The sequence below is a fragment of the Pagrus pagrus genome, assembly GCF_965226575.1.
Source record: "Pagrus pagrus genome assembly, chromosome: 24".
In the NCBI taxonomy this organism is placed as follows: domain Eukaryota; kingdom Metazoa; phylum Chordata; class Actinopteri; order Spariformes; family Sparidae; genus Pagrus; species Pagrus pagrus.
In genome coordinates, this window is record NC_140206.1 from 14,385,726 (window position 1) to 14,406,678 (window position 20,953).

The 20,953-nt window shown below is 39.9% G+C and overlaps 2 protein-coding genes across 15 annotated transcripts in view; one reads left to right on the forward strand and one right to left on the reverse strand.

Annotated features, from left to right (window-relative positions):
- LOC311253596 (peripheral plasma membrane protein CASK-like) overlaps positions 1–20,953 on the reverse strand; it is a 47,621-nt gene that overhangs the window by 22,597 nt on the left and 4,071 nt on the right. For all 14 annotated transcript variants that reach the window (XM_084347671.1, XM_084347677.1, XM_084347681.1 and 11 more), the window contains exons 2-6: positions 11,063–11,175; positions 6,690–6,795; positions 5,471–5,548; positions 5,296–5,368; positions 446–548 (exon numbers count right to left, since the gene is read on the reverse strand). In XM_084347671.1, the coding sequence (XP_084203797.1) occupies positions 446–548; positions 5,296–5,368; positions 5,471–5,548; positions 6,690–6,795; positions 11,063–11,175 (473 nt within the window). The remainder of the gene's footprint in view (positions 1–445; positions 549–5,295; positions 5,369–5,470; positions 5,549–6,689; positions 6,796–11,062; positions 11,176–20,953) is intronic.
- gpr34a (G protein-coupled receptor 34a) lies at positions 1,808–4,614 on the forward strand. The gene is made up of 3 exons (XM_084346689.1): positions 1,808–2,157; positions 2,245–2,355; positions 2,841–4,614. Exon 3 carries the CDS (start codon positions 2,867–2,869, stop codon positions 4,154–4,156), a length of 1,290 nt encoding a protein of 429 aa, XP_084202815.1. The 5' UTR covers positions 1,808–2,157; positions 2,245–2,355; positions 2,841–2,866; the 3' UTR covers positions 4,157–4,614.

Here is a 20,953-nt window from a genome sequence, read left to right on the forward strand (position 1 = left end):
AAGCATCTAATTTTATTTGCTTCGTCTTTCTTGTACTGTATGCTATTATATTATATGCAGCACCTTGTAACTTTGGTTTTGAAAGGTGCTATACAAATAAAGTATATTGTTATTATTATTAGTATTGTTATTGTTATTATATGTAGGAACAAATAGATTTGTGTAAGAAAATATAAAAAAATATCCAAATTATAATTTCTGAAGCTGAAACCAGCAACTGCTTGCGTTTTTCTATTGATAAAATAATGTCAAAGAATGTCAAACTGGAAATTTAAATAAGCAAGCTATTCCTAAATAAATGTAATAATCAATTATCAAAATTAGAATCAATTATCCTTTGACTATTTGTCAAGTGTGTGTAAATGGTATAGTGGGGAAGGAAGGCACACAAGAGTGTTTTCTCTGTCCTTTGAGGAAGGGATGAGGGAAAGCTACAGTACTGTACCTCCAGCTACTAAACCAGACTCTCCCAGCTGTATTGCCACTCCAAACCCTCCCAGCTTGACTGGAGCAGAGTTCTCCTTCGAGGCCAACAGCACACAGTGAGGCTGCAGAGAAAAGAAAGAGATAGCTCAAACAGTGCATGAAATAAAAGTTCACATTTAGCTTGGTCCATATATTCAACAGGTTTAATGAGGGGAACATCCTTGTAAGCCCTAAATTATATTCAATTATTTAACTGCAACACTCCACAAAATCTACCAAGTCACATTTGAGTATGCCTTATTCATCACACTGACAAAAAAAACTAACATTTCTTTGCATCTACAGTAACTGTGCAGAGCATTGCTTTGCTCTTGCTGTGCAAAGTGCAAAACCCCATATGTTCAATTGCTGGTTATTGAGCCTTGGTTTCACATTGACAAGACGACTGGAGCAAGTATAACCACAATTATACTGATGCTGATAGAGACAAGAATCAGTTCCTGCCCCAGGATTTTGTCGACACAAAAGGGATAGTATGCGTTCAGTGAAATGTGTGATTTCTGTTTTGGCTGTCAGAGAACTGCAGAGCACAGTGAGAAATTCTATTTTAATTACAGCATACAGTAGAAGAGAAATTTAAAAAAAGCCTTAAGAATTACTGACAGAGAGAGTAAGGTGAGAAGTGTTGAACAAGCAGCAGATTTCTATAGGATTAATATTGCAGGTGGAGGAGAGTAATAAAATATATGCTGTCCCCCCTGTAAATAAAGCCATTTTACAGGATAGCATTAGTGGTTCATAAAACACAGGATATTCAGAAGTAACATCTTGTAAGCATCACTCTCCAGTAACCTTATAAAATAACTTACTTGATATAATTTATAAAGTTTATTTAATATCAGGTTATTTGAACAGATAATTGTTAACACTCAAATGACTCCCCAAGACCAGACCAAGAGCTCTTAATTGATGTTAATAAGCTCCATCTGTCATCTATCAGACTAGCAAAAAAACCTCCAACACAGAGCTCAAAGTGAGCTAATGAAACTCAAAAGGAGTTGCAGCCTAAGTTTTGCATGGAAAACCTCAGAGATGCAGTTTAAAAACTGTCTCCACGGACAAGACTTCAATTCTAGTGCTGAAAAACAAGCTTTCGGGACTGTAATCAATACTTAAGTTGGGGGCGGAGGGGACATTTTGCACATTTATCATATGCACACAAGATTAACGTAATTCATCTGCGCATGCAGTACTGAAAACACCCCTACCTCTCTTAGAGGAATAAATTCTGTTTAAATAGAGTATTCTTGCAAATTTAAGTAATTTTATTTTATGAGTGGACCTGCATGACAGATGAAGCTCAAGAATAGGGTGAAAATGTGGGTGGTTGTGGTGGGCTCACTTCCTGCCATTTTTGCAGTTCTCGTAACAGGGGGCGTGGAGGATGTTGACTGAGGCGGTGCAAGATCACAGAGATGCAGTGACAGGGAGAGAGAGAGAGAAAACAACAGGCAGCGGCAAGAGGACAGGCAGACGAAATATCTTCGAGTCCAAGAGAGTGTAAAAAATACAGAAAGAGAGGACAAGGACTAATAGAACAAAAGACTGAAGGCAAAGTGAGAGCTGCGAGAAAGACGGGAACAAGCAGGCGCTCTCAAAAGGATGTGAGAGGAAAGAGAAGAGAAGAAGAGACCGCGCGATTTATGACTCATTCAGAGACTGGAGAGAAAGGTAAAGACAGCAAAGTATTAAAGACAAGGACTGTAGTTGTATAGTACCTCATTACATTTGTAACTTAAGTTTTGAAACAAATTACAGTTTTATGGAGGAAAAAGACACACCGGACTGCTGCGCTCTCACACCTCTCTGCACATTCCCAGACATTTAAGCTGCAGCTGTGCTCAATCTCCCACAGAAGGAATACTGATGGTGAGTGTTCCGCCTTAATCCAAACATCTGTGTGTAGCAGTCAGAGTGACTTTGCATGAGTGTCCACGTATGAGCGTGCGCTCACACTGCCTGGCTTTATTGTAATACCATGAAACTGGAATTTATGCATTAAATAGGCGCAAAAAATTCAATTAGTCATGTCTCAAGCTCCCACCAGTAAAAACTAAATCTGCGAGCTACAGCAAACAGAACGTTGTACCTTCTGGAGCTCCTCTTTTGTAGGGTGCTCTACCTTTTTCAAGGCATTACCTGAATTACTATAATTTTCATTCCACACCGAGTATTACATGTGTGACCTTTTAAACTACAACCCACATATTACTCACCTGTTTTTGCCTTAGTCATAAAATACGCAAGTGCAGTTTCATAGTCTGGGCATTTTAGTTGTTTGAAGTCTGCTTGCTTTTTTATTTGCTCCCTGAGAAACAATGAACTGACTCAACTTTGTTTTCCTTCTTTCTCAGAGCCTGATGATTAACCGTCAGACACAATGACCACCTCCTCCTCTGCCTCTTCTTTAACCTTTGCTCCACCAGCCTCTGCATCGTCTAACTCCTCTCTTCCCGTCTCTTCTACATTTCTCGCCATTTCTATGTCATCCTTCGTCTCTGCCACCTCCCTCCCCCCTCCCTACTCTCCTTCCTCCATCTCCACATCAAACCAGACTGTGTGTTCGTTTGATGACCCTCCCCTCCGTGTGCCACTTGCAGTCCTATACTCCCTGTTCTTCATCTTTGGGCTCCTGGGTAACCTCTTCGCCCTGTGGGTGTTCCTGTTTCTACATTCAAGCCGTAACTCTGTGCGGGTCTTCCTCATCAACTGTGCTGTGGCTGATCTGGTCCTGCTGGCGTGTCTGCCTTTCAGGGTTTTCTACCATGCCAATGGAAACAAGTGGGTGCTGGGATCTGTGGCCTGCAAGATTGTTGGGAATCTGTTTTACATGAACATGTACATAAGTATTACATTGCTGGGGCTCATCAGCTTGGACAGATACTTGAGGATAAAGGGGAAAAGCAGAGCACGGAGAGGCATGAGGATGACGCTGTGGGGGCACAGCCGGCCGTGGAGCTGGGTGGCATGCGGCGCTCTGTGGGGTCTGTCACTGGTGGCGCTTGTGCCCATGATCGCAACGGCAGAGGACAGAGAGAACAGTGACAAATGCTTCCAGTATAAGCAGCGTAGCAGCAAAGCTAAAGGGAAAGCCTACTTCAACGGGGTGCTGGTGGTTTTGTTCTGGATCGTCTTCACCATGCTGATGGTCTCCTATGCAAAGATCGCTTCGCAGTTGTTGAGGGTGTCACGGGACAAGCCTGACCTTCCTAACGCACAGAGATATGAACGGACGGCCAAGAAGTCCTTCTTTGTCCTCTTCCTGTTCACCATCTGCTTTGGGCCCTACCACGCCTTCAGACCCGTCTACATCTTGTCCCAGCTCAGCGGAACAGTATCTTGTGACTACTTGCAACAAGTGGATCGCACCAATGAGGTGATGCTGTTATTCTCTGCCTTCAATAGCTGTTTGGATCCTGTCATGTACTTCCTGTTATCTGGCTCAGTTCGCAAAACCGCCCTCAAAGCACTGGGACACCACCTTGGCAACCGGTTTCTCTTCCTAAACGACGCAACATCCAACAGCTCAACTACAGAGTTCAGACGACCATCTGTGCCTATGGCTCTACCCAACACTCCCTCAGTCACCCCTAGAACAAGTATCTGTGTCATCAACTCCACCCTGCACCGCACAGGACTAACCACACTTCCACCTACAAGCCAAGCCTGATAACAAATAATGTAAGCCTGAAGACTGGTGAACTAAATATTTGACATTTCTAACACAGGCCAGACTGGGAGGGCAATTCTCTGTTGCTCTGCCTTTCCGTACCGTTAAAAAAGTAATTGTGTTTTGTTTAAATACTGAGCTGTTCCAACTGTGTTAGCGTCTGAACATCAGTGCTTAGTGAGAATCATTGTTTCAATTCTAGTCAAATGTGTATGTGAAAGTAATGTCTGAGGAGATACACTCCAGTGACTACTGTGATTGCAGCTTTTCTAAGAATACATGATGTGTTTTTCCCATCAGAGAGTGCTACAATGTTTCTGAAAGAAGTGTGTGTAATGTGTTTGTAATAATGGATTGAGTATCTGATGAATAATGTTAAATATATTTTACCCTCTTTTGTTGTCTATCTTGATGAAAAGAGACGCTTTTACAGACAAAAATACAAACCTATAAACGTGTTGCTTCTGTCAAATTACTTGGTCTGAAATCTTCCTAGACTCCATCGTCTTGAATGTGTTAAAAAAACTACCCATCTGTTGTTAGTAAACACAAACAGCAGCAGTAATGTGCAACTACTATTTAACCCCGGTTTGACCCAGCAGCACACACAGCTATTAGTTTAAACACCGAAAACAAGGCAGTGTTGATCCCTCTGGGGACTGTGTTGTCAAAAGGCTGGTGTGAGGATCAAAGGCCTGGTTCAGTACTGCTCCATCTGGTGGTGTTTGTCGCCTGTGTTAGATAGTTAATCCTGTTGGAATCACTGTTTGATGTTAATCTGACTATAAGAACACTTAAAGGACTGGCAGAGGGAGCATTTCACACGCGATTCAACCTAGCATGATGCGCTGGTTTGCAAACCAGAGGGGCTTTCAGGTTCTTACACTGAAAATGTGTTTCCGCTAAAAGCCACACAAGTTAATGCAAATGGAAACGTTTCCTGGTAAACAATGTAATGCCTTTGACCTTTATCTCCCCACAGAATGTATAGATAACCATCTTCTCACAGTTGAAGAGAAATGTAAAATGAGATGTTGTGGTACAAAGCATTTTAATTTAGGTTTTACACCTCAGTTAACTGGTGTACGTTAAGTGAGACGTTTGGTGATTTCAGTGGGACACACAGGAGAGATTCTCACCTTTACATCGCGGTGAATCACATTGTTGTCATGGCAGTACCGAAGTGCCTCCAAAATCTGCCTCATGTAGTGGCTGGATGGACAGAGAGCCGACACAGTTTAGGGCATCTACTAACTGTTGTTTATTTAGAGCTTTGTCAATGTTTAAAATGTTCTATCCCAGACTGTATCCTACCTGGCCACTGCTTCGCTGTACACAAACCCAGCATCAGCTCTCTTCACAATTTCAAAACACAGGTCAGCTCCATCCATACTGTGAGAGTGAGAGAAAGAGGAAGAGAAGATCAGGGCTATAGATAACAGTTTACACAAGAGCAGAGGAAGTCTCAAAATACTGTTTGGAAATGAGTGCCTAAATCTACATCCATCAGTGAGCAGTTATATGACCTGCTGTCACTGGCATAAACACAGAGGCACTACATTTTCATTAAAGCACTTTTCAGCCAGAACAATCACTGAGGAAGCTGTCACAGGAAGATACAGTTTTACAGCATAAAATCCACACAAAGAAAACAAATTAAAAAGGTGCAAGTTGATTAAGAAATATTATATTTGAAAACTAAGGCCAAGGGGAGGGGGAGAGGCAGAGAGCTGTTTCTCCAACGACTCCTGTGGATGTTAACCATGCTGCTTTGATTACATCATGTTTTTTTATTATTGTTATTATTATTGTGCAATTAAGCAGGGCTGCAATCTGATAAGATCAGCAGGATTTGGATAAGATACACATGATTCTGTTGGGAGTTGCCATAAGGCCTCTCTTCAGAACTTACCAACCAATCAATTCTTTTATTCCAGACAAAAATTAATATTAAAAAATAATTTCAATCAAGCTCATACTAAAAAATGCATTACTATAGATACATATAGGGCTATACATAGTATATATGCATATATATCCCAGTATTTATCTTTTTGAAAATACATCGTTTAACAATGTCTTCATTCCTCTCCAAGAAAACATTATCACTTGATATACAGACATAAATCTTCAGACTTTGTAACCCAGAATGATGTCTTCTTGCTGAGCCTTACCACCCTACTCATCACCCATATTTTGTTTCCGTCCTAATAGGTCTGTAATCACTAAAATGAGGGGGCTGGTAGTGTTGCCGATAAAGTGTGAAATCACAAGCAGCAACCATCTGCCAACTGCTGATAAATTTAGTCTGTGGCTTTGAGATTTGTCTACTTCACGGCCATTTTAGCAAGTCACCACATGCCATCATATATTGTTTTCGCCTGTTGGAAAAAAAAAAAAGTATGTATGTGGGACTTGTCAGCTTTGGTGGTGGATATGACAGGTGTTTCCTGTCCTGGCTAAGACCACAGTAAAAAGGATAGAAAATTAAACCATGAAATGGTTTGAAATGCATTGTTGCAGACACACTCACAATTCAAAGACCATGTAGAGCATGCCATCAGAGCTGTAGGTCTCCAGCAGCTCCACGATGTGGGGGTGTTTCAGCATGTGGCAGATACTGGCCTCTCGCTTCAGATCTGGCAGGTAGAAATTAAGACAGGGTACAATGAGACATTGTTCACATCCAACAATTAGCATTCCAGCATAATTATAGTTCAGATGCAGGTTGTGAGGGAAGTTAATTCAATTTTATTTGTAACAATAATTCAGGTTACTTCCCCATCTTTTCATGGCTAGAGTAAAAAAGTGTGGTTTATTGTACTATTATAAACAAGATGTAACAACAAGATGTGGCCGTGCTACTAATACAGAACTTAATCCCCTTACTGGAAGAGGATATGAAACTAAATTGAAGAAATACACATTTAAGTTTAAGCCACCAAACTAATTTTTCATTCACAATGTACTCAAACGTGCTCAGCCAATTTTTTTATCAGCTGCTGAGTGGCTGAAGAAACTTACATACTGTAAATCCTAATTTATCCACTGCACACTGAAACAATCTTTCTGATTTATCCTTTTAATTTCTCTGTGCCAATAGAAGAAGCTCACAATGACATTTCATTGTGAGGTTCCTCTATTGGCTCATTCAAGGAAATGAATGGCATTAGTCATTCCAGTGTTGTGCTCTGAATCTCCCTGTAGCAATATTTGTCATTTTCAAACCACTTACTTCGCTTGAGATGTATATGCTTTTAAATGTCAGCATTGAGGAACTGATGTGCCATTGTGCCATTTATCCCAAGCAAGAAGGTGGGAAGTTCCAATAACATTTTCTTAGGCTTAAAAAGCTTTCATGAAGATGATATTGTGGCACAAAATAGTGTTAGAGACATAACTGTGCAACCACATCCATAACAACTTCAGTCTCAACAGAATCAGAATTGTCATCTTATTTTTCATCTGTATCTTCATTGAAAGGTGGAAAGTACAATGATGAAAATGCACCAAACAAATATAAACAGACATAATTTAGAAAACATCAGAGGTGACGAGTTAAGGAGATGAAAAGAGAAGCAGGCGTCCCCGGCACGCCACCCTCCTCCTTTCACACCTCAACCAACCTGCAGCACCTTAACTTCACCACCAGAGGGGGTTACAGAGCATTTCATTTGCAGACACAGGGACTCCATTCTTTATAGACATTGAGCAAACAAAGTGGTGGGTTTTTTTTCACATGCTGTTTCACATGTGAATACCATTTTAATTGCAAATGCACATCTGGTTTGCACTCATTAACATCATCCCCTCACATTATCATCACATCCAGATCCACACTGCAAATTCACTTGCACCATGACTCTGTGGCATTTCTCGTCTTTTCACAGCCTCAATAAAAGAGACAAAACTGATGGGAACACACTGCTAAGACAAGTGGACGTCCTCTCTTTTCAAACAAAAGGAAATGCTCAATATTGAACAGGATGACCAACAACTGGCGAGACAAGTGTTAAGACACAGACGCAGCCTGCTGACAGGCATAATGTGCTGTTGTTGAGCTGCTCACTCCATAAAAACCTCATTTACACACTCCACTCCCCATGTGCTAGTCTACTGATCTTTGTGTGTGTGTGTGCGTGCGTGCATGCGCGTGTCTGTGTGTGTGCGCTCATTGTGTCGTGACAGACCAGTATCATTATGCAACAGAGAGAAATGATGCTGTGTCCCCACTACAGAGGCCCCATTCTACTGTTCCTTTGCTTTCATTATTTCTCTCCTCTCCTCTTTACACTCGTCCTCGGCCCGTCTCATCGAGTATCTATTCTTTAACCTAACAATGCTGCCCAGTGTCCACACTCAGACAGAGGGAGGCAGCCAGAGGCCTGGAAAGGTCTGAATGAAAGCAATGAAATTCACTGGGCCTATTCCAAATCAATTCTTACATCCAAGGCAATGTTAAATAATTCCACTCAGTCAAAGGATCAGATTGATCAGTCTTTCATCCTCATGGCTTGTAGGAATCACACTGAAAATACTCAAATATGCTTGGTCATGCATGCACTGATTTTAGTTTGTCTGGGGTTCTGATATGTTCATAACCTACATTTACAAGACACACCTCACTAATAATACTGCAAATTGCATTATAATATTTTTCTCTGATATTCAATGCTCAGAGCTTTAATGTTGATTAAGAATGCTGACTGGTTCACTCTCTATATTCATCTTTATTAAATTCCACAAATCCAGACACTCATTACTCTGTTCAATACTCCCAAACTCTTAATTACACCATTTATCTTTGTTCCCTCACATGCTCACACACACATACACACACAGAGATATATTCATACTTAACTGTGAATGCTTGTTACGCAGCTTGTAGCTGTTCTGTCTCCTTTTCACTTACATTTATGCTGACACAGATTCTTTCTTAATAAGCGAAGGTATGCAGTCTCAGGAAACCACTCTCCAAATCTGGCTGCACTCCAGTTCTCTACCTCGACAATTTGAGTGGCCCCCTGCTTATTTCTTAAAAATGTACTTTGTTCTAACCTGTGGTGAAACTTGCAGTGTTTCTCTCGTTCCTGCACATGAATAGAAACTTAATATTCAGGATAGTCAATGTCAGTGCCATTTAAAAAAAAATATATTAAAATATTCGAAATCTGCCATATTCAGATTCATGTGAAACGTGACACTTCAAGAAGAATTAACAATACTGTCTGGGATACAGAATGATTGCTTGGAAATACTGTTTTTTACTTGCCCATCAATTAATAACCACTCCCACAGTGACAACAACACACTCAACCCTTAGGACTGTAAAAAATGTTTGAAGGGCTGAAACAACATGTTTTACAACTAACCAATTAGCCGGTTGACAGAAAACTGATCAGCAAAATGCAAAATGTTACTCAAAATGAGTAATTGTCCACATTTTTGAAAAACTGTTACAGATTGACTTTCTTTGGGTTTTGGACTGCCCTCACCCTAGCTCTGGAAACATGTGACAGGCATTTTGTCAATATTTTCTGACATTTTGGAGTAAATCAATAAATAAAAAATAATAATTAACAGACTAATCAATAATACAAATAATCATTACTTGTAGCTCTAAATATTTGCTAGGAAGGGTAAAAAATGTTACAAAGTGTGCCACTGTGATGAACATCTCTCATTGTGTCTATAAGAACTACATTTCCACAGCTAAAAAAAGACATTTATTGCTGTACACATGGATGGATGGATGGATGCAGCAGGTAGAAGATAATAAACATGTGGCTTATTTAAGTTGTGCATTACATTTTTAAATTAAGTTGTGTATTACTGGTGTATCTGTAAAAGAGCATTAGGCCCTGAAAACCTTCAAATTCCCATAAAGAGCAAAGACACTTTTACAATGATACAAACAGACTAGAAAAGCAGGGAGCTTTTCCTGTTTTTACAAAGCATAAAAATGCAGTATTATTGTCAATTTCTATGGCAGGAATGCATCCATAATAATCATAAGCTCTAATGCATAATATATTTGAAGACTTCTACATCCTTCCAGATATCTGTGTCATCCCATATATTGTGGGCAAGCTTTATTTTACCATGCTTAGTGCAACTGACCAAAGGAGGATTATGCCAAACCATTTTAAATTTCCACGGTAAGAAATACTTTTCTTTATTTCTATATTTACAGATTTATTCAACTTTCCAGGAGAATAAATTTAGTCTCAGTATAATAATAACATACCGACACCCACAATTATGTGAGACATTCACTTTGTTTTGGGAAACACGGGTGTAAATCTCTACTTGTCTGTTTCTCCCCCCTTGGGTCATTTCCTTGTCTTGCTGTTATTGGCTACCAGACTAATCTCTGACTGGGGCATCACAGATGGCACATGGTGAATGCCAACATTAGCACCAACACACACACACACAATCTTTCTCACCATCTCTCTCCTAGACACACAGACCTCAGCATGACAAAGCACAAATACACATGGTGAGAGATTGCATGTTTCTGTATCTCACTCAGACTCACTACAACAACCTAACCAACACACACAAAGATCCATTCAAACACAAACAGGCAACAAATGCAGTTCCAACAGATTACTCATCTGGGTGTAGCATGTGTGACATTATGCCTCATTTATTTTTGTGTGAGAATGCCATTGTACACTGCGTGTGCGCGCCTGGGTGTTTGATATCTGAGCCAAACAGTCGGCTATTTGCAGATTATTCCCAACATTTGTTTTAACACGCAAGGAGAACGAGGTGGGATGGTTTGCATTCAAGCAGAGCAATGACTGATATGTTTTTCAAATGTGTAAGTAAGCCTGTTTAAAAGAAACACTAAGGTTGAACTGCAGTCACAGTCTGAACCAGGTCTGCGGTCTTTCTCACCTTCTGTGCTGAGGCCGGGGCTGGAGGTGAAGCTGGCCACATCGACGATCTTTACAGCAAACTGCTGGCCTGTGTCCCTGTTAATGCAGCGCCTCACCACACTGAAGGGACCCCTGCAACACACACACACACACACACACACATCCTGAGTTAGTCACAGACTCCAACAAAAACACATACACAAATCTGGAACATGATTTTTCATAGGAAAATGCCTCGATTCAGCTGGCACTTACACACGTACAAACACACCAGCCTAGTGCATTGGGCAGACAGAGCCATTTTTGAAAATAGGCATCATAGCCTCTATACTCGTGCCAGTGGGAATTATAGAGTAGTGGCGTGCAGCACAGCTGTAAAAGCTAAAATAAAAGCTTTATTATAGAGACCTGAGCAAGGGTGGCCTGCCCTACAAGGTTATTTCAGGGAAAATGAGTTGCCAGATATTGTAAGGTTGTGTGTCCTGATAGAACTGCAATGGGACTGACATGCAGACGCTACAAGGCATGTCTTTTCAGTTCTAGGATGTAATTCTCAAGAAACTGCATTAAAAGGGGAAAAAACTGCAACCTACAAGTCCAGTTATGACATAATCCAGATGCTCCACTTAAGGTCTGTGTCATGTTTGAGACTTCTCATAGATGTTTTTTTTTTTTTTATGAAAATCAGCGCTGTTTCAATGAGACAATTTCCAGTAATCAAAACACCTTCTACTATTTTAAACCCCACAGGACACATTATTAGATACGACTGACACTGTTCTGGTTTATATTCTTGACTAAGATAATAACAAGTGTAATCCTATAAAACAAAATGTTTTTGGATTAGTGAAACACATTTTCGGGCTTGTGGACGAGTTGTTGATGTTGAAACATTGTTATCCATGAGGTGAAGTCAACCAGCAGAGGACAATGCCAAAAGTATCAGTCATTTTATTATCTCAGTGTTTCCCATTTATATAACCTATCTTTTAACCAATTTGCCAACACCCAAAAAGTTTGTTTTGCATTTCTATAATACTTAGTGTTTTATCATTATTTTAAAAGAATTTAGGTTTTGACAGCTGCTGTTATCAAACGTGTGAAACATAATAAAAGACCAAACTAGGACCATATGGTCAAATGATGCATGCAAGCAGGTGAGGGTGGAGAGAATACTGTGAAGACAGCAGATCCTGCTTTTAATTTCAATAACAAACTACGTGCTCAGCTTGCTCAATTTTCTATTTAGACTTTAAATCTCGACATCCCCAACAATCTTATATAGTCATTGATTTGTTGCAAGCTAATTGACTTACAGACTAAATAGTCATTAGGTTAATCATTACTAGATTACCTATGAAATAACACACTGGTTTGTTGTATGCAACCCTGATCCTTCCTATGAGTATTTGCACAGTCCAAGCCACACAAAGTGACACTCCTCGCATGAACACACAGGTCAGGCCCATGTAGAACCTATAATGCCTTGTACTTCATTAATCTTACTGATGTATATGATAATTCTTTCTTGTTATGCAAAAGCACAAGGTATGAGATTAAATGAGAAAATAGTGGCATGAAGAGACACTGAAAATTGAGACATTTGCACATTTTCTGTCTCCTAGCCCATTGACAGTTAGAAAGAGATACACAGACACACACACACAGACACCCTGCCGTGCTACAGCTGTCTCAACATCTCCCAGGTCTACAATCCTCAGAGGCAGAACCAATGCTGCTGCAGACACACACACACACACACACACACACACACACACACACACACACACACACACACACACACACACACACACACACACACACACACTTTTTTTGCTAAAGGAAAGTGGTGGTCATTAACAGGCGATGGTTTAACTGAATCAGCAAACTTGTATCAAACCAACAGTAAAAGCTCTCTGGACAGTGCATGTTGTGAGAATGGGAGCTGCAGCTGATTTGCGCTCACATTTGTCTCTCACATCTGCTGTAATGTTTAGCCCTTACAAACAAACAAACAAACAAACAAACACGGGCAGCGTGCTCACGTTCTGCAGAGAGCTGTAAAACCCAGCACTCTTCCCTAAAGAGTACGCAGGAATCCTGCTGATGATCTGACAACCCTGCTGACCTTTGCCCTCCTGAGTTGATGAGCTGTAGCAGCTGTATTTGCTATTAAAAAGAAAGCCTCAGAGGTGTGGGGTGCTTCCTGAGATGGAGCGACACCCCCGTTCCAGCCTTACAATGGCCTCACATCTGTGTTTGACTGGTGAAGGTTTGGGAGAGTTAGGTCGGAGGCTGCACCCACAGGGATAGAAAATGATGCAGTGAGGCTAAGGCCATCTTGGCACTGACCTAATGTGTGTCAATAAAACTCATTATCACCATTAAGCAATGAGGTGGGGTTGGGTGAACCTGCCAGATTTTATGCATCAACCCCATTTGTAATCTTGGCTGTCAATTCAAGGGAGCTGCATGGACAATCAATTCCCAAACTGGGGCTGTTTACAATAGTATTGTCTTGCAAGGGAAAGGGGATTGGGGTGTCATTTAATTTAATAAATTAGAATGCAATTCATCTCATCATCTGGAATAAAAATAAACAAATGACCATTCACCCATGTACATTATCTACTATACAGACATTATACAAGAGCAAGTAAGTGTAAGTGAGAGAGAGTGTGTGTGTATGTGTGTGAGGAAGTCGAGAGGCCGCATGCCGTACTGACATCACTGCAGCTGTGCTGAGTGGGCTCATACAAAACGCCCACACATGGCTCACATCCGACAGCGGCAGTCATCAAACATTAGCCCAAAGTGGCAATCTTTACAGACTGCTCCTTGGCTCATTGAGACTCTGTGCTCTATGGAAATCAAGGGCTGGATGTTAGGTGCATTTTTAACATCCATGCTGGCTACAAGCCAAATTTCCTCTCAGGTTTTCTCATTCCCAAACAGGGACAGGACACATCTGTAGCTGTAACTCAGCATCACCAGTACTGCTCTCCTGAGAGAAACCGTCTTTGCTGAAAGCAGCATTTTGCTCTTGTGCTATAGCAATCATCTAGCATAATTTGCTCTGTTAGTTTTTCCCAAATATTGGTATGGGGGTGTTTGTTCACCTGCAAGATACAGAAACAATTTATATGAGATTCTCAGGCAGGCAAACAATTGGTGCTGTTCCTGGCTTCTAATCTCAAACCAAGTTAACTGCACCTTTTTCTGGTCTGTCATCATACACATTATCATTAGTGGCATACAGTGATGAGACTACACTGGTCATTTTCTCCACACCATCTTTTTAATTATTTTTTGAAAAGCCTGCATTCAGCAAACCCCACTACTGACATGGAATAGTACTAGGCCTGTTTGTCACAATAATTACGTTAACCACTTATCGTACATATGTTATTGACTTTTTGTTGACCACGATACATACATTAGCACACATTTTAATTCCAGTGTCTTAACATATACAAATAAAAGTGTATTACTCTTTGAAAAGGTGTGCTTGGATTATTATGCTATTATATTACTATAACGTCAGTGGCATAAAATTGACCTATAATGACAATATAACAATTATCTCTGAGAAGATATATTGTCCAACAAACTATGACTATACAACACCATAATGACTTACACAGTATAAACATATAGTGCCTGCAAATGGGTGGAAAGGTATTTTCTTCTATGATCATTTAATGCAGTGTTTTTCAATCCTGCTACTGGGGGCCCTCTGCCCTGCATGTTGTAGATGTTTCCCTGCTCCAACACACCTGATTCAAATGATCAGCTCGTCATCAAGCTCTGCTGAAGCTTGATAACAACCCATTTATTTGAACCAGGTGTGTGGAGTCTGGAAACAACGTGGGCGAAAACAGGACAGGGGGGCAGTGATATGATCTCATCGGGCTTTGGTGGTGCCCATACAGAGCTGTCAACTGTCTATCTATAAATTTATACAGAGGCATGTGCTTTGAAAAAGAAGAAAATTAGATAAAAAGAGATTCCAACAGAAGGCATCTAGGATCAGTGCTGTTTGCCCTGCTGCCAAAACTGAGCTCAAGTGCAAAGCTGTCAATTTAACAAGTTCAACAAAGTTCAGGGCTGCTCAACTGTAGTCTGTGAATCTCTAAGCAACAATAATCCAGAGTGCTTCTGCTTCCTTATGCAAATTAAAGAAACAACCCTTTGAATATTAGCGGGGAAATTAGTATTCCGGTTGCAAAGTGAAATTTAGAGCAGAGATACCCTCCGGAGGTTCTAAAGCTTTGGAAGAAAATCCTTTCCTCTATATGAGCCAGAAGAGGATCCAGGTTTGTTAAACCACCCTGTAGAGTCTGGCCTAATCTGAAAGAAAGCTTCAACTTTACACCATCCATTCACAACTATTGATCTGCCGTGTGTGGGCAGCTCAGCGGAGGATATTCTGTACATGGACAGAAAATTTTAAAAGAAAAACTGCTTTAGTGAAAGGAAACAATTAAGATAATTATACTATAGAGGCTAGGCAGGGTTTAAAAAACACAGTCTACTAAGCACCGCAACCTGGCACAGATATCATAGTAAACATATTTTACTGTTCAAGCCAAAGACAACCTGAAAACAACCTGACAACATTACTTTTTAATGACATAAACATTCCTCTCTTTTGACATCTGCCTCTAGAAAACAGATGGGAAGATGACACATTCAATAATGTGATACTTTATTGATCCCAGCAGGAGTTCAGTGTCTTGCTTCAGGACACCTCAGCTGAGTGGATGCTTGCCAAGCTGGGGGCTTGAACCTTTGTTTTTTTTCAGTCTCTCCAATCCCATTTACATAAATGAGCCACCAGAATACTAGAAAGATGTCTTCATGTGCAAGCCAAAATAGCACAAACATCAAATATGGTCAAATCACTACAGAGATGAATGTTTACAACTCTGACACAATATCTACAAAAACTCCATAATAATGGTTCACAAAGACAGGATTTACTGCCTGTCATTGCAAGGGATTGTCTTAAATTATATACACAGGTGTGATATCACCCTAAAAATAATATCACAATAATTCAGGGCATTTCTGCAATAACGATATTCTTGAAGATATGAGGAAAATATTCATAAGTATTTTTGGTTTAAAACTCACAATAGCTGCTGAGCTCTCCTCATACTCAACCAGGTGCTTCTGCCTGAAGTGGTCATGTAATTGTGTTGCCCCCTTTTGTTGTTAGTCTTCTCGCACTTCTTACACTGTGTCCTAACTGCATGCGACGTGGGCGTCCGTGACATAATCAGCTTGATTTCATTGTTTCCTATTGGAGTGTCCTAACACCATCTCTACCTGCTGTTGGTTATATTATATGTCATGTCCACTAGAGAAACATCTACATATCACAGTACATCTACTTTAGCAAACTCACCCATCTTTTACTTGAGTGTTAAAGTCTCCAATCTGATCTCTCACAGCTGGTTTACGAGATATGAGAGCAGAATGTATATTTAAAGGACTCAGTATGTGATATATGCAACACCGTGTTCTTACTGCATGCAAGCATCCGACAGTGCATCATTAATTAATTACTTAATTAACATTAATTTAACTTTAACGGTTAGCCATGCTTTTTGTTGTTGTGCGTAACGGTGTGACATCATTACATCAGTTGGAGTATTGCCGTTAAAAATAATTCAGTATCATCATTAACAATATCTAATGGCACACCCCTATGCAGATGTACCTAATAAACCAACAACTCGTTGCAGAATTATCCCTACGGGTTGTGGTTAGTTACATGCTCTGAATCAATCGAATGATTCATCAACCAGTTCCCCAGTTCTAGCTCATCTAACGTGAGGATTTTCAGCTTGGTTTTATGTTATGTAAATTCAATATCTTTGAGTTTTGGACAACAAAAGAATTTGAAGATGTCACCTAGCATTCTGAGAAATTATGATGCCCATGCTATATCATTTTCTGACATTTTCTGATAAAAGGACTGTGATTAATCAAAAACTTCACATCGCCATGTTTAAATTAAAATACACTGCTACAAATATACTGTGAGGACAAGATGTTGACACACATCTGACAAATCAGTGAACATGATGAGAGCTATATCAAACTGAAAGGCTAATATTAAATATTTTTTGAGTAACTGTGCCTTATCTAATTTGCTTGTTAAACCTGAAAAATAGATAAGGCAAAGCTAAAACTAATAAAAAATTACTTTCCTGCAGCAAAGCACTTGATGTAAGATTTGTATACTAAAGGTTTTGTGACAAAAACTTTCATTAACCACTAAAATTATAAAACACTCAATGAAAAGTTGAGATTTAAATGCATTGCAGATTTTAATGTCCAAGCAATTTAATTATCCAGCCCAGAATAAGCCAGAGGACTGATCACTTCATTGGTTTAGAGTGAGTCGCACATCCCAATATTCTTGGCTCTAATGAGCACCCCAGGGCTGAAATAAAGAGCACTGTGACTGCAACAGTGATTCTCAACAACCTAAGTCCTATTCAAACAGAATCATTACAGACAGAAATGGATTTAAATTGCTTCAGCGCTTCGCCAACACTTCAACTAGAGTCGAAATCTCAAAAACAGGCCTCTGTTAGTGCAACATGTTCACATCAAATCATCATCATCACATATTTACTATGTAAACTACAAACAATGAGCACATAATGAACAGGGCCTGCATAGCCCACGCCTGTTCAATAGCTCGTGTCATCTTTCACCACAGTTAATCCCGTCAGAAGTTAAATTGACACCTGACCTATCTGATCTTCCTCTATTGAGATAAGGCTTGTATAACCACAGGGGAGTTGAATAAACTATTACATACATGCGCATCAGTGTGCATCTTTATAGCAATGCTAAGTAGACATATGCAGCTCTTGCTGTTGCCATGCAACTATACGCCCTGCTGAATCAGGGGTCTGACTTGCTAAGGTTAAAATATTTTTGACTTTTTGTTATTTGGCTCTCAGTTCTGAAACTTACTAAGCTCTCAGTGATGCCAGCAATGCAAAAGCACATCTTTCCAGCAAAAATAATGAGAGGAACAAGGCAGCAGTGAAAGTAGAGAATCCCGGTAGACAATGAGCCTATCTTGGTACTATACGTCTAAACTCTATAGTTCTTTGCAATCACAGAGACTGGTTACATCTTGAAAAAGAAGACACTAGAAAAGGTGAATAATAAGATGAAATCCCATAAATTCACGCAAAAAAATCTCAAAATGAAATTACTAACCGTCTTTCAGTAGAAATCACACTAAACATGGCTCTCCTTACAATCCCACTTTAGAAGAGATTATTACTGGACAGTGATGGCGTCCCCAGTGCTCTCAATCCCACCCAGCCCGGCTGCTACTCTCCGACACAAGCCGATCAGGGACAATAATAGACGACTTCTCCAAGCAACAATAGAAGTCTGAAGGGGGGACGGACTGGATAATAGGGTTTATGTAGAAGTTTGAAAGGAGCTGAGGTCAAAGGTTAGCCAGAGACAAGCGAGTATACAACAGCACCAAGTTCATCCAATAATGCAATCACAATGACAACTCCGACACTGCAAGGCAGGAGCTAAATGACAAACTAATCACAATAAACATAGTAGGGATTAGCTAATTTCACCCACTCATAACTATAGTATTTTTAGAGAGTTGTTCCGATGGCATTTTTTCCCTCCTGATTCCGATACCTGAACTTGTTTATCAGTTGATACTAATTAGATACCAGTGCGTTAAAATGGCTGGGGCAGGTTTCCTGTCACCCAATGGAAACGCAAAGGCCAACTGTAAATTTGCTGGCATGTGTTACACAAGTTGCTTGTCATTTATGGATACTGGCTACTTCTGCTGAAAAAAAAATAAAGGTGTACAAGGCATGATGGCCAGGGTCTCCACAACATGGTAAGTAATTAAATCATATTGAGATTATTGCAGATATTGCAATTCAATATGATTCACAATTAGTTGGAATGATGATCTGTGCATCACAGTTTTCATTTTCACTGAAAAAACTATGACTATCATGATAATGTGACATTTGTTGGGGTCTGTAGCAAGCAAACATGTTATCTCACATCTAGAGAACAAGATTTGAAGGCCAGGAGTATCTCTGCAGCAATACAGTACTTAACAGGGTTTCTCCAGTGTACCGCAGGCCTAAGTTGGACCCCCCATCGGGCCTAAGCCTTGAAAATATCACGAAAATCATTTCTTTAAATAATGTTTAATAATGTGATGATGAGGGTTCGAATAAGGTGGAATTCAACTGTGAGAGAGTGCAGCACCTGGACAATCTACAGCATGCTCACGTTAGGCTTATCTTGTAATCAATCTTCAAAAACACAAACGGTTGCAAGCTTGTTTTGATTTAGCTTACCTTTACAAATATATTTTTACTTTATTGTTTTGCAATTTCTGCTCCGTCACTTAAAATACTTACAACAAAGGAGACCGACTGACCAACACACACTACAACTTAAACAACTTAAACAAAATCTGAGATGAAGAGTGTAACTCTCAGCTCAGTCTGTTTCTGCACCTGTTAAACGTCTTGGACACCGACGCGTTTCCCTGGAGCTGACGTAGCAGCAGAGAAGGTGTTCTCTATTGCTGGAGACATGACGTTAATAACAACACAGCATAGCACTCTGCCTCCCCCTCGTTTTATTATTCTCAAACAGGCAAGACAATGTTAAATTTGCTTTCAAAATAATTCATTAATTCATGCAGTTAACTTTAAAATAAAAAGGCAGTGGGCCATTTTTCTTATTTTCCACCAGTTATATTCCATATTGTATTTCAGTGGACTTAGGTCACTAGTAAATGGTTTGACACACAGTATACTGAAGCAGAAGACTAAAAATAGTGCCCCCTTTTCTATTCATTCAGTCGAGAGTTCGTTTTGAATTGAGATTCTGAATCAAATCGGCATCCAAGTCTTTGGATTGTATCGAACTGGAAGATAAGCGTATCATCCCAGTTCTAACTATTAAGATGTTTGCTGAACTACAGTTACAGTGGATAGAAAACTCATCAGCAAACCATCTGTTGGTTAAGCCTGCACCGGGCCTCCATCAAAAATTACACAAGGCCTCCACTGTGACCTGCATGAAAAGATACTTGCTACCAAGCCTAATAACTTTTCTGGGGAACCCTGGTTCATTATAATGCTGTTTTATTACACATTTAACTTCATCAAATGGTTCAGCCTTAGGTTTGGGGCTAATAAATTACATAGTATCAGATGAACGCATACTCTTGTATACAAACCGATACCTGATCCAGCATTTTAGGTTGCATCAGAGACATTTCCATTACTGGAATTGGTATCGTTCCTAGTGTTATTCAATTAATATGTCCTGATCAGACACTGCTGACTGTATCTGATCAGGACAGTGTGCCAGTTTTTTTTTAATTCGCCTACAAATTATTTGTGTTGGTTGGCCATTACTGAACTAACATATGTCTCATATTCATTCAGAAAGTCAGACAGAAAAACTTCCTGAATTTCATTTAAGGTGGAATAACAAGAAAAACAAAAGTAATGAAAGCCTGGAGGAGTTCTTCATAGAAATAGTACTGCCATCCAGTTAACCCAATAAACGGACAAATTATGATCCTGCCTTCAATCCATTCTGTGCACAGATAAATTGTGCTATCCCCTTATGTGCCAAAATAGCTTTGCTTCTGTCACAAAACATACTAGGGCTACAAAGTAGGCACACAAATATCCTCTAACCAGAAAAGATAACATGGAATAAGGTTTTTATGGTGGTTTCCTGAGGCTATAAAGCATTTTCATTTGAAATTTTTAATTAACGGCCTGAGGTTTCTACTGTCTGCCGTGTTGTCCACTACCTACAGTAGTGCTGACAGTAAAACATGAGGTTAAAAACTAAGTGG

Excerpts from the sequence above, each read along its gene's own strand:
- gpr34a (XM_084346689.1), top strand. The coding sequence starts at position 2,867 with ATGACCACCTCCTCCTCTGCCTCTTCTTTAACCTTTGCTCCACCAGCC.